At 37.2% G+C, this 18,676-nt stretch overlaps 1 protein-coding gene across 34 annotated transcripts in view; it reads right to left on the minus strand.

Moving 5' to 3' along the window:
* Positions 1-18,676, minus strand: part of RBFOX1 (RNA binding fox-1 homolog 1) — a 1,275,045-nt gene that overhangs the window by 248,323 nt on the left and 1,008,046 nt on the right. For 6 of the 34 annotated variants that reach the window (XM_062639420.1, XM_062639421.1, XM_062639435.1 and 3 more), the window contains 2 exons: positions 4,685-4,839; positions 788-1,008 (listed from right to left, as the gene is read on the minus strand). The exons of 27 other annotated variants lie outside the window; for them this stretch is intronic. In XM_062639420.1, the coding sequence (XP_062495404.1) occupies positions 788-874 (87 nt within the window). In that variant the 5' untranslated portion in view covers positions 875-1,008; positions 4,685-4,839. Of the gene's footprint in view, positions 1-787; positions 1,009-4,684; positions 4,840-11,958; positions 12,010-18,676 lie in introns of those variants that run through there. One more of the 34 variants, XM_062639422.1, reaches the window with a different exon arrangement.

Here is an 18,676-nt window from a genome sequence, read left to right on the forward strand (position 1 = left end):
TTTTGTCAATGTTTGGAAATGGTACTTGAATTCTTTCTTAATGTCTTCTAACATTGTAAATAACATAATACTTTTTGCTTAATTAGCATCTACACGATCTATTCAAAACCTCAAGTCTAGCAGCAGGTAATTCAGTAGTACCACTTACTGATAAAAATAAAATCAAAACCGGACAACAGAACATCAACTAAATCTAGTAATTGCCAGTTAACTTCTAAAATACAGAGCTCTTGCCCTGAAGCAAGGTCTTACACTTTCAGGGATCAAAAGAATTCATACGATGTGCATAAATATTCTGTGAAGGTGATAAATTTCTATACACGCAAAAACACAAACCCTTTTTTATTCAGTGTGAGGTGTAACATATGAATTAATGCATATTTAACACTATTCATATTTGCTATGCTAAAACACTTAACCTAAACACAAAATGGTAAGTTACTTTGTCTTATGACCTGCCGTGGGAATGCTGACTCCCTCAGAAACCTAGAATGGATAGCAAATCCTCTGCCCTGTGGTCAACCTCATGAAGCAAAGGCATGAATGTTAAACAGCAGATAAATCAATACAAGCAAATATAGCTCAACTACACCATTTATTCAGCCATGAGAGATGTCAATACACAGATTAGGGTGATCCATCTTTTTGATTTCCCACTGTCTTCTCACTGACTACATGAGAGCTTTTGCCTGTATTAAAAGTGTTTGCTTTCTCAACCATAAAAATTCCAATTATTACTCTAAGTGCACTAGAGTTAAGTTGCTTGTTGGAAGCGGCCTTGCATTACCTGAACAAGTCCAGCGAAGTATGGTGCTGCCGGCAGAATCATTGGCACTCCATATGGATGTAGCAAAACTCCTTGAGACGACAACATGGTTTAAGTGATAGTATTACTCCCACTAAAGCTAAACACATCAATTGAAAGTTAGGGGAAAATCTATATACCAACTTCTTCCAAACTCAGAGCTAGAACCAAATAACTTCTGTCAGGGGCAAAGCCCACATCAGCTGTAAAAAAAAGAAAAAAATTGACGTCAGCAACTCTTAATGTTAAAATTTTCTTCAGAGACAACAGATAGAGACAACAGCTGCAAACCTAACTGTACCAAAAAAGGAAGCTGCTATTTTGGGACCAGCTTAAGTAACATGACTAATCAACTACCCTTTATCACTTCAGATTTTTAAATATTATATACATACAGATTAAACTCTGTACAGATCTACAGATTAGAATTAATTTTCCTATTATTCTAGCATAAACATGACAACAGTTAATATTAGAAGCCAGTTACAAATAATCAGGTTTATCATGATTGCATAAATAAATGTTTCATGGTATCTAAAAGCTGTTAAAAACAATTAATGTGAGAGTTTAAACTTAAAGTCTGTTACATTGGATACATATACCTTTTTATTTATTCATTTTCTTTCTTACTTTGAATATCTGAGCTAACTAATGTAGGCTAACTACTTCTATTAGTGTAAATTATATTTTAATGGCTTTTCTAACCTTTCACATCATCTATGTTGTTACATTTATCATAACTTTTTAAAAAAAGAATGAATTTGACCTTTAGAGTATTTCATATCTGTTCTCCAATTAAACTTACACTCTTAGTAAAAGAGACGAAAGAATGATATTGAGGCTATTTCCCCCTAAACAAAACAGATTAGCTTTTTAATGTACTACTTGCAAGACATTCTCCTCTACAGCTGATCATTTTTACTTTACACAAAACAAAGTTAGTCAAACACCTGTTTCATGTGCAATGGATCTTCTATTGCAGATATGAGTAATGACAAGAATCACAATTGAGCAAGACTTCTTAAATTTAATAAAAAATTAGTTAGGTGCTTAAAACTCCATGTTACAAGTCAAAAAAAAAAAATCCTCTCCTACAGCTTTTGAATAACCAAGGTGCTTCATATAACTAATCTCAAGCACTTGATTTTGTTGCATAATTACTTTTCTGGATAACTAATTGCAGACAAGATTTGATGTGCCCTCAGCAAGTTTGAAGACAACACCAAGCTGTGTGGTTCAGTTGAGAAGCTGGAGGGAAGGGATGCCATCCAGAGGGACCTTGACATGCTTGTGAGGTGGGCTGATGCCAATCTTACGAAGTTCAAAGCCAAGTGCAAGGTTCTACACCTGGACTGGGGCAATCCCATGCACAGCTACAGGTTGGGCAAAGAAGACATTCCGAGCAACCCTGCAGAGGAGGACTTGGGGGTGCTGGTCAATAAGAAACTTAACATGAGTAAGCTTCAGTGTGCACTCACAGCCCAGAAAGCCAATCATATCCTGGGCTGCATCAAAAGGAGCGTGACCAACAGGTTGAAGGAGGTGATCCTGCCCCTCTACTCTTGTGAGACCACACCTGGCGACTGTGTAGGCTTCTGGTGTCCTCAACATAAAAAGGACATGGAACTGTTGGAACAAGTCCAGAGGAGGGCCACGAGAATGATCAGGGGACTGGAGCACCTCCTGTATGAAGACAGGCTGAGAAAGTTGGGGCTGTTCAGCCTGGAGAAGAGAAGGCTGTGGAGACCTCATAGCAGCCTGCCACTATCTGAAGGGGGGCTATAGGGATGCTGGGTAGGGACTGTTCATTAGGGACTGTAGTAATAAGACAAGGGGTAATAGGTTTAAACTTAAACAGGGGGACTTTAGGTTAGATATAAGGAAAAAGTTCTTTACTGTAAGGGTGGTGAGGTACTGGAATGGGCTGCCCAGGGAAGTTGTGGATGCTCCATCCCTGGCAGTATTTAAGGCCAGGTTGGATGAAGTCTTGCGCAGCATGGTTTAGTGCATGATGCCCTGCTCATGGTAGTGGGGTTGGAATTAGATGATCTTAAGGTCCTTTCCAATCCTAACTATTCTGATTCTATGACCTGATACTCAATTATTTAATGTCGCATTTTGACTATCTTGAAAGGTTTTCAGTAATTGATTCTCATGTATAAAAGCAGCCATGTTGCACGATTCAGAAGTCTACCTTAGCAGCTGCATGCTGGCCCTCGTTACTACCAGCCTTACACCATTTCTAACTTTAGATGTTGAATTGTGACCCTCTGTGATGATCTTCTGAGAGACTGCCAAAAACGACAGCAGCTGTCACATGATAAAGTGATGGTTACCCAGACCCATCTCCTGTTACAGAACTGATTCACTTCTGTTGGTGATAATGCTGTTCACACTGCTTATCTGACCATGCTGACTTACTAATAATCACATTTCTTGCTCTTATTAAGGAACAGAACCCTGCAGTTGAATTAAGCACATAGTAGGCTGACAAATCATGGGTTTTCCCAAAAGATTTTAATAAATTCCAATGCAAGTTATTACTTTCATATAGAAATAGATAAACAAAAGGTATGTATGAGAAAGTGACATGCCATTATAATTAATTTAAAAAGTATTATTTTGTTTAGGAAAAAAGTTAATTTTAATTGTTAACTGTTTGGTCTAAAAGAGCTGCATTTCAAGAAAGATTTCTTTCAGCTAGGAATGGAGATTATAAAACAGATTCTGCAAGCTTTGTTCTAATGAGTCTAGTAAGACAACTATCACAATAAGGACTGTCAAATTGCTCTATAAAACAGCCATTTTTTTGTTTCAGCATGTATGTATTTGATAAAATGTTAGAAAACCTAAGGAACAAATTAATTTTTGTACAGGGAAGCACAGGCTCAAGGAAAGCTCTTCTGTGATACGTTTTGGGAGAGGTTTTGTTTAACGTTTTCATTAATTATTTTGGCACAAGGCAACATGCTGATGAATTTTCCTTATGAAATAAAACTGGAAGGTACTGTCAAAACTGACAAGGATAAGAATATTCTATAGAAAGAATTGCTCAACTTTAAGGACTGTGTTAACAGAAATAGGTAAAATTCAGTAATACAAAACATAAGTTCTAATGTTTCTAATAACTTTCTTCTTTCTGCTTCTAATAACAGAAACTTTAGCTCTAAACTCAGAAGAAAAGCAGGAATTCACTGCATCTGTTTAAGGAAATTGAGCTCCTAATGTGATACAAATAGAAAAAGGCAAATTATCAGGTTTATTTCTCAATTAATTTCTTAACTTCTTAGAGATACTTCCAGTAGCATACAGTTGTCTTCATCACACTAAAAAAAAAACAAACAAAAAAAAAGGGCAAAAAAATCACAGGTCAAATTCAACTACAAGAGCTGTAGAGAAAGTAATTTTTGCGTTGTTCAGGGGAATGCAGCTGCTATGTTTTAACAGGAACCTAAGAAAATTTGATTTGTTTATCCTAGCAAAACAATCTGTGAAAAGGGAAGAAAACAGTAGGAGGAAGAGACTGTTTAACCTAGACAATCCTGGCACACTAAAAATTAAGGAAAAACTAGTTAAGAACAGATTTAGACTAAATTTTTTCTCCAAGTTATTTCTTTTTAAGTACTTTGGTGTTGGCTAAGTGTGGGTCTAGAACGGTCTCTCAAGTTAAATAAAGGCTAGCTTATAAAAAAATATTTTGTTATGCCAGTAGTAGTGATAGGGTGAACTCAGCAAGTTACAGGAAGACCCTTCCAGTCTTTGCAAGCAGTATAAACATTGAAGAATAATGAAAATACCAAATCTCTAAAAATCATCTACATTTACTACATTGCAGATTGTAATATATAAAAGTAAACTTTGAAAGTAAACTGTAGTTACCTGTTTTAATGAAAAGATGCTTTGCTCGCCTCACTATAACAACATGCTTCTAAATGTATAGGTGTATGGCACTCCAAATCCAAGCTCTGACTTTCTGGTTGGGCTCTTTGATGATGTCCCATGTGTGCACCAGCTACCTAAGTTCGCACAAACCTCTGTGAATCAAAACCACAGAAGTACAATACAGCTTTACTTGCATCTCCACCCCATGCCAAATTCTGAACTTACGCCGATGCAACTACATCAGCTTCACCAGTTTATACCAATATATTTGCTCTCCCTCCCAGCCACACAAAAAAGAAATTGGTCTTAAGTTTTACACTTCACCATTAGTTAGCATTAATGGTCAGTCCTGCTCTGCAAGAATGTACTAAATACAAGAAATTTGACCATGAAGAGTACTGAGGACTCAGAGAATAAGCCAAAAGAGTATTAAATATGCTAATCATTCTGTTTCACGTTAGCAGGACCTCTAGCATGACTTAGGTTAAGCAGGGGCCTGCGTGGTTTTGCTAGGACAAAGCCAGAATGGTCAGTACCATGCACATCAATCGGCTGTCTGAAGCCACTGATGGTGACAGTACTTACTTCCTGCCTACTCCAGGATTCTTACTCCCTGCAAAAAGTTGAGTGTGTAGGTGGGTGGAAAAGGGGAGCTCATCTATTTTAAACAACTCTACAGCTTTCACTTGCATTACATTCTAGAAAATGATAATGCTGTTAGAAAAAATGACATGCTAAGGCATTTTCAGTATGCTAATAGAGGACATGTTTCTTTTGGCTACCTGTTTCCAAACCCTGGGTTTTTTTGGTCTGTTGTTTTGCTTGGGGGTTTATGTGTTTTAATTAAAAAAATTTAAGGATTTTCTGAAACTGGAAACTGATTCTAAAAACAGAAAACAGGAGAAAATAACATGAAAATAGATGAATGCTAATTTTATATATAAAATATATATAAACATAAAATATACAATCTTACTTGTTTCATTTCTGCAGAAATTTTGCTGAAAGGCAGGCATTACTTATGAAAAGCAGGTTTTGAAGGTGAACAGCATAGGTTAAAACAAGCTAAGATAGCAATAGACGGTCACAAAATACGGAAGTATTTCAGTCCCAGCAGTCTAACACCATCATCTCATGTTTCAGCACAGAACTGAAGCTACTGACAGTAGTGCTAGTGATTTTACTAAGGACTTGCTAAAAAGTAATTTGAAATGGGAAGAAACTGGAGACAGCTGTACCGTACAGATGTATATAGGAAGCCAGCCAGAAAGATGCCTGAAAACTGGGCTACACATTCAGGTTGAAAGAGACAATTAAAAATTATGCAAGACAAACCAAGGTTTTGACCTCAACTACATACAATGCCTAAATGGCATATTTGACAATGATCAAAATATTCCCCCAGGCAAAAGCAGATGCCTAGTTTTCTATGGACACGCTGCCTGGAGAAGGCAGATCCCTGCAATGCAGTCATCAGCAATCAGTGATGTATGCTCTAACTGGATCCTGGCAAAAGTAATCTATTTGGAGCATCCTTCTGCCAAATAATTACTTCTTCCTAATGCGTAAAACTAGTTCAAAACACCACAAACAACGGTTCCTCCAAGGGCTATACAATACCAACAAACTTCAAATAATTTCTACTTCCTTCCACACTGGCCCAACTTTCTCATCTCCCTCATCATAAATAATTCAGGGACCACTTTGGCACCCTCTTCATGGTTTATGCTATATCATATTTGATCCCTTCAAGCTCTTTTTCAAGTCTCCCATTTTCCATTTTCTGGCCACCTTTCCTATTCTCCAAATGTTCTTCATTTTCTCTTTCAGATTTCTCAGTGGTTTTCTGTAAAGGAAAATCCAGAACTGAGAGGATAAAGCAGTTTCCAAGCCTCCTGGTAGTTTCCACCATTCACAGTTACTTCACATTGTTGTCCCTAAAGAGGTATTACCAGATCAGTACCACACATGCTCCAAAGGAGAAGGAGCTGTCATTGATTATCACTGCCTTAGGCGTTAAATGAAATACCAGTACGTAGAGAAAGCTGTCCTACATGTCTTCCCCCACCCTCCCTACCGTGACTGCTGCCACTTTTATAACTATTACACTTCCAAAAGAGTATCTTCCAAAGACTATTTCCACCTTTCAGCAAAACAATTTGGGACCAAAGGCTTTTCAAGGTCACCTGAAGCGCTATCCAGACTTGACCCCTGTCCTCAGTGGCTGAATCTATTTCACTCTTGTAAGTAAAGCTTTAAGTACATGTAGGAGCTGTTTATGCCAAGCATCAATTTCCCAGCCAACCTCTGTTCTACTTAACAGCAGAACCAAAATACAACATGGATATCTTAATGACTTTAAAAGTAGAAAATATCACATATACGAATCAAAGATGTCTACTGATCTCATCCTGATTATCAGTATGGTAGATGTTGTAAGAGTTTGTAGACTTTATTAAGTGTCTCAGTTTATTCTAGCATATAGCAAGATTAGAAACTGCTTACAACTGGGAGAGGCCATCTTTTTCAAGCTTGTGAAACTCTTGTGGGATACTACGCATTTGGTATTAACATATTTTTCTTCTGAACTTAAAATTTCTGTCTGAAAATTACATTAGCTCTTAGGAGCCAATTAAAAACTAACTGCAGTTCAAGATGAAGCTAGCTGATTGTTTCAACCAGAAACTTAACAGTGATTCAGTTCCACTAAAGTTTGACTTTCTAGCCTTTTTCTTTCAAATACCTAATGGTGGCAAATTTAGACATTTCAAAGGTAAAGATAAGTAATTACAATGCTGCTGACTAGAAAAGCTTCAGAATCACCTCACACAAAAAACACAGGGAGCACATTTGGGAAAAAATTTGTAGGCCTAGAAAAATCCAGGCTTTCACATTATAGGCCAGTTGGTCTTACATTACTTGAAGCGCAGTATCTTGACAAACGTTGTTCTCCAAATACATGGCCATTCCTCTTTCTTTGGTTTGACTAACCAAAGTTGATTAGTTGTCACTACTGTGCACTGATTCACCCACTGCTGTAGTATCTCACTGGCTAAAGAATGGCATGTTTACTTCACATTTCCTTTGGAACGCCTGCACAAAGACCACTTCTCCTTTCCTTGCCTGGCCCCACAACACATCCTTTTACTACCTCAGCAACTATACGATACCTGTCAACACCTTCAAATGCTCACTTCAGCCTATTCCTACCCAAACTACTACTGTGAACAACTGAAAGATTGATAGCTTCTTTACATTGCCTTGAATATAAATATATACCCCTTCACCTCCTAACCGCACTCAAAATGACATCAGTGCTTTCTCCCATGATTTCCTGATGCCAGGTAAGACTTATTATAAACATTTAATGAAAGGGTTTTTTTCAGCCCATAAAACCTCCTTTTGCCAGAATACCACATGAAAATTTTGACTGGGGGATGAACTGACTGCCAAGTAGCATGATGACCAATATCCCTGATCCTCTGCAAGTCAACTGTATGTTCATATCCACTTAGACTACATAAGTTTCTTTTGAAAAGAACTGTGTCTGGTACAGGGAGATCACTACCTATGACAGTAGTGCCAAAGAACACACACATTCATAAGGTATACGTGTACTTAGCTCCACTTTTTCAGGAACGTGTGAAGGCAGAGATTTTTACATTGTCCTCTTCTCCACCCTTAGAAACCTTCCGCTCCTGCTTAGCCTACATTGCTAGAGATACGTATTTGTTTCCTGATAGCAGACAGAATGAGTTACTCTTCAGTGAATCACAAAACACATTTACTTACATAGGCAAAAAAAATGTATGCTAGAGAGAGGAAACAGGTTAAAAAAATGGAGTTAAGGAATGCCTCTGTGCCTGGACTTCCCTTTGGCTACCACAGAAATGTAAGGATCTGTCATCATCCATATGTATCATGGCACAAAACCAGGGAACAATCCGTGCACCACCACCCCCTGAAAAAAAAACCAAAACAACAGAAACCCAAACCAAATAAAGAGCTGTAGGTGCCTTTTGACTTATCTGTGTTTTCATATGAATTAGAATGATTCTGAATCACAACCAGATTTCTCTTTTTTTTTTTTGTGCCAGCATTCATCTCAAAATTAAAGCAGGATAAATCTGGGAACTTCAGTTATTTAATGTGCTGGGCACTGAACTAGGAAGAAGGGTAACATTAGTCTATCAAGAAGTCAAACAGAAAATCATCTAAAACAGAAAGTGGTGCAGCACACACAGTGATGCAAGCCACTTTTACAGTTCTATTTGTCAAGGGAGTTTCTCTGTACCCTATTGTCCTGGATCACTCTGAAAAGTTAGCTGCAGATCTGGAGGAAAATACTACTGCTTTAACTACCAAGAGTTGATTCTGACATGTGCACATAGCTACTTATTCACAACACCAAAGATACATTGCAAACATCTTCACTATTTTTGTTATGCTCATCATATTGCCTTCCTTTTCTGACAAGAGTTTCATACTGGCTTTTATTAATGTTTCCTATTGGCTGGATAGCATACCAAATCTATTGTATTTCCACCACTGGCTTATTTGAGAATAGACTCTTTCCCATTTCCAGGCTACTCCAGGTATCTTTCACAACCCTGCTCTTGAGTTTGTCTGCCATTTCTTAAAAGTTGAGATAAGCCTCCGATCTATGTGAAGTTAAGCAGTTTTGAAAATTCTGTATGAAATGTAGAACAGACACCTTCAAGATCTCATGCTTGACATCACAAAGCTACACAGCCAAACTACTGAAAATGACATACATTTTCCAGTGGCATAAATGATAATCAGTACCACACAGATCTTGATTTTTAAGAATGTCGGACTATACATATGTACTTCGCAAAATGTAAATTACTATCATGCTTTCATATATCTTAATCTCAGTTCTCATTCATTTAGTCTTCTTTTGCATGTGCTGGATAAAAGATGCCCAAGAAATATGTAATTTTTAATGTATTTTGCCAACAGGTAGGAACAGGCTCTAATCTTCCCTTTTGAGCGCATTCATTTGCAAATACAGACCAGCAGCAACAAAATAATTCTTTTCTTGCAAATCAGTAACAGACTGACTTCTAATCAATATCCACTCTTCATGAATCCCAGTGATATACCCAAGCAGTGCCATTCTAGGTCAGCATCCATTTCACACAAGATTTTCGCTAGTACTTGAGCACACCATCAGCCTCACTCCATATCGTTTATGGTTGTTGCCTTGTTGATGCCAATGTGCATAAAACAGGATCTCAGGAATGTAACAGTGTATTCTAGAACAGACAAGCCTGTCAGTGTTATCTATGAGGATTCGTTTACATGGAGATGATGGATAGCCACGTATTTTTATTGCCAAATCCAGTCAAACGGACTTCTCCGTTGCTGAAGTGAGGATCTTCTGACTACTCTATCACAGGAAGCTATGACTTCTTCTTGACCCCGATTAGCACACTCATTACTTATCAAAGTACAGTTTTCATTTGCTTCCCTTGGGAAAATCAGAGTATCACTGTGAGGATCTTTCAATACAACTTCACCCCCCTAACACACTTGGGATTTGCTGACAAGTAACAGCTACTCATTCCCCTGAGTAATGTTCATATTAATAGGACTGCATGGTGAATCATGAGATGGTATTAAATCATGCCTCCTGCCTGTATAAATACATCATTCAAGCACCCTACTGTGCCAAGTGCAATGATTTGATTGCAGAAACCAGCATAGGGTAGATCTCCTAAGTGAGCAGGGTGCCTTGGAGAAATAACCTCCTCAAACCCCAAAATAATAAAGACCCTACAGGACTGTAAAAGGATAAGAGAGAATTTCTGTTCACAACTGACAAATTCCATATTCTCCAGAGATAAAATATCAAGACTTGAAGGCATTCAATTTAATGTAAGCTCTAAGTCAGCTCTATTCAAAAGATCAGCAATAATTTTTAAGTTTAGCCAAGAACTAGATGCTAGGAGCGTCTGAGGCAGGCAGGATTTGGCTGCAAGCATTAGAAGGCACAGTAGATATGAAGCTTGCCTCCAAATCTGAATACCACAAAGTTAAGAAAGCTTTTTTCAACTTCTTTGCTACTTTATATCTGAAGTCAGTTCAGTCTCACAGGTATCTCTTAATGCAACTATCTGGAGACACACTTAGTCCCACATTCAGCAATTCAGGCACCACTCCTCAGCTCAGCCTGATGTCTTACAGGTAGCTGTTCTTCAGGCCGACCCAGCTAACAGATTACATGGCAGAGGAGTACCTGCCTTCTCCCCAGAGGGGTCAGATCTCTCCTTCCCATAGCCTGAGGGTTTGTGACTGAGGCCATGACAATGTGACGGGAATTGCTCTCCTACTCTCTACAGGCATCGTGATGCAAACAGCTAATACACAGTAAAATTACTTTGAAAGAAGAAAGTTCCATGGATTAAGCTTCAACAAAAATTCCTGGCAATACAGGAAACAGATCTCGCCTTAAAATCACATCATGTGTTTTCTTTCCTCCCATCCCCCAAGACGTCTTAGACAATATTCTACTTATCCCTTATGTATTCCAGTCCTAAGTAACTATTCTACTAAACAGGTGATTTTCTTCAGCAGCCATGGTGGATACTGAATTAATGGCAAATACATGATTTCTAATATCTCTCACAACAACTTCCTCAGGACAATGTAAACTTTTGGGGACCCTGCTATTGATGCAAATAACAGCATAGGATAGAATTAGCACTTGGGAAGGAAAACCATGACAATTTTGTATCAATGCCAGATGGGAAGAGCCTTTCCTGCCATCTACTTATAGAATCATAGAATGGTTAGAGTTGGAAAGGACCTTAAGACCTTCTAGCTCCAACCCCCTGCCATGGACAGGGATGCCTCACAGCAGACCATTTCACCCGAGGCTCTGTCTTTTACTTTTGGTTAATTCCATTTTATATTAGAAGGGAATAAAGAAAGTATGGCCTTTTTAATCTCACCTTCATTTAGTTTTAATCAACCTTTGTCAGTGCCCTTGGATGATACCAGCCAAGGACTGGTACAGAGAAAGAAAACAGAAGAGGATTATTTCTATTTTTACTGAAATCAGTACTTCAGCTGACATTAAGCTTAGTAGTTGGAGATGAGTAAGATTTTATTGCTGCAAGAAATAAGACAAGAAGTAGTCTACTTCTAAGATCCGAGATATGAGTATCTCTCCTGCAATGTAACACAACGCAGGAGGACCAGAAACAAAAACTTTAATTCAAACTCTTCGACTAAGAGCCTCTTACCTTTTCTTAATAGTCATTTGTCTCTAACCAGAAGAAATACAACCCATGATACTGTTGAGTAAAAAAAGCAAAACACCAAAATACACATTACTGAACACCAGGAACAAATGAAAACAAAAAATTTAATATTTCTCTATAAGTTTTGACTTGCACTGCTCAACAAACACTAACTGCACTGAAAGTTGATATTCTGTTGTTCCCACATTGCTTCTGCACATCTGCATTATAAGTGCTATTAGTGGACTATCTCACTGGCATTGCAATGTCAGAAAACTGATACATAGCTGCTTCTACAGAATTGCCAGATTTCAGACTAATTAATGAGTCAACTGGGATTAGTGACTTCTTACAGAGTTTTCAAAGGTGCTTATAATTCCCTTAATTTTTTTCTTAATGATAGGTTTCTTTCACAGCCTGCTTCTTCAGACGCTTGAGTCATCTAGTACTAGTGTATAAGCAATGGAAGTTCACAGTTTTTGTTGTCTACTAATCTATTTGGCCATTTGTGGTACTAGTAATAAAAGCTTATCCCCTATTATTCATTCCTGATTAGCTTTTTAAGATTATACAAACAAAACATTGAACTATTTTCTGCTCTGTAGTCCTAATTCCTCATAACGCTATACAGATAACTAGGGTCTGCCATTTCTATAGATCAGATGCTGCCTGCTGTAACTCAGTCATAAATCTGTGAAAATAACTTTCCCTTAGTGTTTCCAGAAAGCTGGAAGTGGGAACACACCACCTGTATAATTTTAGTGCAAATAAGCGCTTAAAACTGTTCTCAAGCAAAATAAAAGAGAACACGATGATGAGAGAAAATGCATATAACCTGTACGATGCATGAAGTTCACAGCAAAGCCAAGGATAACCTAATTAGTGGAAGTCAATAAACTGTGTTTGATCTACCATAGCAGAAATTCTGATCCTATTTTTTTTTCTCCCATTAAAATCCATCTCTGCATTACATACCAGGAAAAAGCCTATGAATAATCCATTTCCACACATGCACTTGAAGACAGCTGCATGCTTGGTTCGGCTGTATACAATCACACCGGTTTGTTTATAACGAGCAGTTCCTAAAAGACACACCTTAACAAAGCATTTTGCGATAAACATTAGAGGAAAAAAAACCCACAAACCAACCAAAACCAAAAAAAACCATAAACAAAATCACAATTCCACCACCACCCTGCAGTGAGTTTCTGGAAACATCTTTTTCAAAGTGTTCAAAGTTAAAATAGCATTACCATCACATTCCTCCTTTAGTTAGGAAACTGCATTTACAAGCTCCTGTTGGAGTTTCTATTTGTTATATGTTTGTGCAGAGTCAAAACTGCAAGTGTAATCCTCCAAATCTATTGAGGAACATTTATTGACACTAGAAGGAACAGATTTGAAATCCCTGTTTTTCATTCACATCTTCTGCTGCTGATGCACATAGATAGGTGAGAGGGAGATGAAGTACTTCTGACAAATTTCTTGCACAAAAAAAGTGAGGAATTTTCCTTCTATGCAAAAAGCTGAATGCCATTTTGGAAAATGGCATTTAAACAATCACCCAGAACATCAGTCCTACATGACAGTTAATAATGTGGACTTTTCTAATTATGCTGACTACACCTTTTTTTTTCTCCTGTGAATTCTGTTAAATATATACAAGGGGTAGATTAGCTCATGTTAAAACTCTATTCAACAACTTTATTCAAAGGAAAACCTGTGTACATAAACCCACCACACTACATTAACAGCATTTCAAAGGATGTACACATGTAAGAAACAGCTAGAGGCAACTGTAGCTCTGTGCTGGTACACAGTGGCTGCTCAGTAGCCATCAAAATACTACAAACTCATGCACTCTAGCATTTTAATAGGTGACTTTCTGCAATGATAAAAGCTACAAAAGGTCTGGTCTCATTTCATTTTTGAGGCAAAACCAATCATATACTGTGTAGTTGGAATTTTTCAGTGATTTACCTTCATTCATTCAGCGTGAATACAGTGGACATCAGTATTAGGTAGACAGAGTTAGAACAGCTGACAGGTACATTAAAATAAAGCAAAGAAATTCAAAACAGGAAATAAAACAAGCACTCTTCCAACAGAAAATCCATCTGTAGAAGAGTCAAGTTCTACAGTGTTGTCTCCCTGCTTGTACAGCACAATCTCCCTTGGCAGGGAAGTACCAAGGGTTGCTCTGCCCTAAGACCTGCGAGAGTAAAAGCAGTTTGAGCATTGCTCTCCCCAGCTGATGCTCTAGCAACAGTGCAAACTCATTCTCAAAAATAATTCAAGTTAATTAATATTTTTTCCTGTATGCAGTAAGAGTTCATCAGCAGCTGTTTCAGTAATAAACAAAAGTTAATATGCATTTCTGATTTTTGTATTAGCATTCACAACTCAAGAGCATTACTTCAATATCAAATGTATGGTAAAATCAATTTAGTAGTGCCAAAATCAACTTAACCCATATATTATAAACTAGAAGTACACTATAAAATAAAAACTGCCATAGATCATTGATTTTTTTTTAACAGAATAGCATTTATTCAACCAAAATAAAAGATTATTGTGCAAATATTAGACAGCTAATTACAAAATGTACCTTTACAAAATTACATAATATTAGTGCAGCTTATTTCCCTGTTTTCTGTTTGAAAAATAGATTGTTTAATAACCCATCAAAGCTATCTGTAAACCAAAGAAACAATAGAGCAGATGTTGACTGTTGTCTTATGCCTCACAGACATAATTAAATACAATGAAACACTCACGCACCCAAATAATAGAGGACAAACAAATAAAAAAATGGTATTCTATAAACATAAACCTCATTTACTGGGCACCTGTCTTGCATTAATCTGTGATATTTAAACCAGTGATGAAAATGGAAAAGAAGGTTTTTATCTGGCATCAGACTACAGAACAAACTACAAACACAAAATTCCTCTCAGCATTAAGCAGCTTTAACTTACAGAGCGCCAATTCGACAATGTTGACTTCCACAGAGGTGGGAGGGAACCATGTTTTCTATTGTAACAAAGCCAGGACAGGCAGTCATATTTTCCGTAAGCAAAAGCTACATGAACCAATGACTCTGAATGATCCCAATAGAATAAAACTACTGTGCCTGCTGTGTAATACAAAGTCCTAAGGTTCCCATGGAAAGCCAGATTCCCTTTAAATGAGAAACACGTTCCCTGTAATTATTTTCTACACCCACCTCACACCCCAACCTTTGCAAAGGAGTAATGGAAATTAAATATGAAATTCTCTAAGTACTAAACCAAGTGGTCATTTTCTAGAAGTGTGCAGTAACATCGTTTAATACTTCATGACAGAATCTGAGAGCTTTTCTTGAAACCACCCTTATCTTCATTTCTATAATCAAATGCAGATACATATTTTCTTCAGTAAAATCAATATCAATCCACTATCTAAAAAGAATCATTATGTAAATTAATACAAAATTATATACCCAATCCAACAGTTACTATTATGAAACAAAGTTTCCAGTTAAAAAAACTTTGAAAATTAACGCATTTATTGCAAAAGAACATGGAAGCACATTTCTGCTAATTAATAAAAAAAAAATCTTGATTTTAAAAGGATAAATGCTTTAATAAGTAGAATTAATGTTTTTTAGATAGAGTACAAAATTTCTTTGTTTACTGCAAACATATTTGCCTTTACACTTTATTTCTGAGAAACAGAATAATGTGATCTGCATCTCATTATGTTAAAAAAACCATGATAGCCTCTTTCCATAGACAACACCATAAAGCATAAATACCAAATGGAAAACAAGTGGAAGTACAAAGCCACTGTGAAGCAAATCAGTCAACCCTAAAACAGCTGAGAGAGACCTCATCCAGTAGTTCATTTGTTCTTTATAGAAATTCAAATATTCCTACGTGAATCAGATTAAAAACAAGAAAAAACACCACCCTCAGTACCTGTGAAGCGTTGTAAAGCACTAAATTCCTTCGATTTATGAAGGCAGTACCCACCACATTGAGCAAAACAACTCAGCATGCTGGGACCCTTTTCCCTGAAATTCCTTTATTAACACAACCTGGCTCTGCTAGTGAACAAAAGCAGCAGTGCAGGGTGTATAAATCATTAATACTATGCCATGCAATGGCTGACTTTCCTGTGTGAGCTGGAAAGCCTTCCTGCACAACAGGGATTTTGGGGTTGGAACTGGCTGCTATGAAATGTACTTCATCATTCTCTGTGTTTGACGCTTCCCAATAGCTTTGTACTTTTCCTCTCCTTTTTCTCCCCCAAGCCCAGAAACTGCAATAGAAATTTATTGGATTTTATGTCTGCAAATAAAAAGAAGAGAAAAGAAGGAAAGAAGCAAGCAAGCTTATTTAGAAGTGCAATCCTTTCCCCATCATTTAAAAACTGGCTGTGTTCAAATAAAATCTACTATTATTAAATAAATTTTGAATTTTTAAAGTGCTTAGTTTACCACTTTAAACTGAAAAAACCCAACTGAAAAAACCTACTGAAAGGTAGGTTAGTCTTAAAAACAATGACAAAAAAAAAAAATCAACTACCACTAAAAAGGTGATTTCTCTACAAATGAAGTAATTTTCCAAAGCAACATCTGGGCATGAGGAAATCCTGAAGTTAAGCTCTATCTGTGTATTTACTTTAGATGTACCAAAATCTTTCCACAGAGCAACAGGCAGTTTCATGCGCATGCGCCAAGCATGATTTCCTAACCAGTGCTGGAAAAGATGGTAGCAATGGGAAAGGAAAAATAATCCAAAACTATTGGAATTGCACTCCTGTATTTTTGCGGCAACACACACTGAACTTGGATAGGGAACATCTAGCTACTCACCTTGCCCCTGAAGTATATACAACACAACAACAAGAATGTTGAATGTTTTTCCAAACTACATAATGAAATAGCAAGTAGTCTTCATGAAACATGCTGTACTAAAATACTCCTTTTGGGACTAGACTTCAAAAAACTGAAGAGTATGACACAGAGGGCAATGCTGAAAAGGCAGCCTGAAACCATAAGCTAACCATCAGGAAAAATAACAGATATTATAAAGGTAACTAAGGGTACAATCAGTCTTTCAGCTGGGCCAGAGCAGCATCACTGACAAATTAATTTATTGCCACCTAAGTAGCAAATATTTAAGACACTTTGAATGCAGCTTTGCAAAAGTGAATGAGCTGAAGTCAGAGCAAGGTAACATTCCAGTGTCCCATTTTACACTCTACAGCCATCCAGCAGACTAAAGATTACATGAATAAGCCTGCAATGCATGCACAAGTCCCTCTGCATTACACAATAATGACATTCTGAACAGAAATAAATGAAGCCCCTGCAGTGCTATTCTGTCAGTTTTTGAAAGTAAATAACTTCACTTCTGACAAGAGAGAGACATTTTTTTTCCTCCTCCTGCCATAGAGCATTAATTGAGCAATGCAGCCCTGTAACATCCCAGAGATAACGCTAACGCATGACAAGATTAAAAAAAAGCTTTAGAAAGGAGGGGACAGTCATTGGATGTAGGGGCTGCCTGACTTCACCCCCAAATTTTCACACTAGCTCTCTTCTGAGGAGATCTTATTCTCTATGAGAACTTTTAACCAGTCTTTTGCCTCCCTCTGTAATGATTACGAAAACTTACTTCAAACAAACACTTCAAATTCACAGTGTCTTAAAAAAAAGTGCCATCATGAAAACATAACCTTGTTTGTGATGAAAGTTTCATGCCAATAATCGATATGAGTAATTAACTATTTAATGAAGTCTTACTGGCCACAGGACAGGTAATGCAGGTAGCATAAAAGAAAAGGTTATGAAGCAAAATAAAAGCAGTCTTCAAAATGAAATAATAATAGTTATGATAGTAGTAATAATAATAATGTTAGTGCAAATCAGCAAGGAACCTAGGCAAGGTATGTAAGAACCACAGATACAGCTCACAAATCTTTATGAGGTATGTTAAATTTATGCACAGCTAGAAAAAAAGCATATTCAAGTTGTTACAGATAGGAATACCAACAATTTTTTGGTGTGTTTTTATATAAAGGGTCAAAAGGTAAATTTAAAAAATTATCTAAGATGAAAGCACTTGCATTCTTACTCATGAGCATCTGAACATCTGAAGTATTTCTATTCTGAAGTACCACACACCTTCTTTCCGTATCTAGGGGAAAAAAATAAGCCAGTGACTCACTGTGAACAAAAAATAATTCACTGAATGCTTCAGTTCTTACTACAGTACCTAATTTTGATTCTGCACGTGTTCAACACAACGAGAACGAGGAGGATCAAAACACAGTGAGATCTCTCCACAGCTGGAGCCTGCTATAGTGCAAAAGACCAAAGGCCCAACTACAACTAGTCAGAATACTACAGACATTAGATATGCTATTTTTTTCTAATTAAATTCACTGGGCTACTGCACTGACAGAGAAGGAGGGGAAGCAAAATGTAAAAGAAGTCAATGGTGCTGCACTAGGCAACTCAGAGGCAAATGAGCAATGCTAGCAAAGAAATGACAGGAGTTCCTCAAGAGAGCTCTTGTACTACACATCACACTTTAAACCTGATAAATCAATCGCACATACACCTTTAAAAGGCAGGAAGGCTTGAAGGATTCTTAGAGGGTGTTGACTTCTGCTTTCCACTAACACTATTCTAACTCTATAAAGGAAGGTGATAAATTCTAGTGTCACAATT

The sequence above is a fragment of the Pezoporus occidentalis genome, unplaced genomic scaffold (genome assembly GCF_034315485.1).
Source record: "Pezoporus occidentalis ecotype Australia unplaced genomic scaffold, CSIRO_AGI_Poc_V1 ctg60, whole genome shotgun sequence".
NCBI classification, from domain to species: Eukaryota; Metazoa; Chordata; class Aves; order Psittaciformes; family Psittacidae; genus Pezoporus; species Pezoporus occidentalis.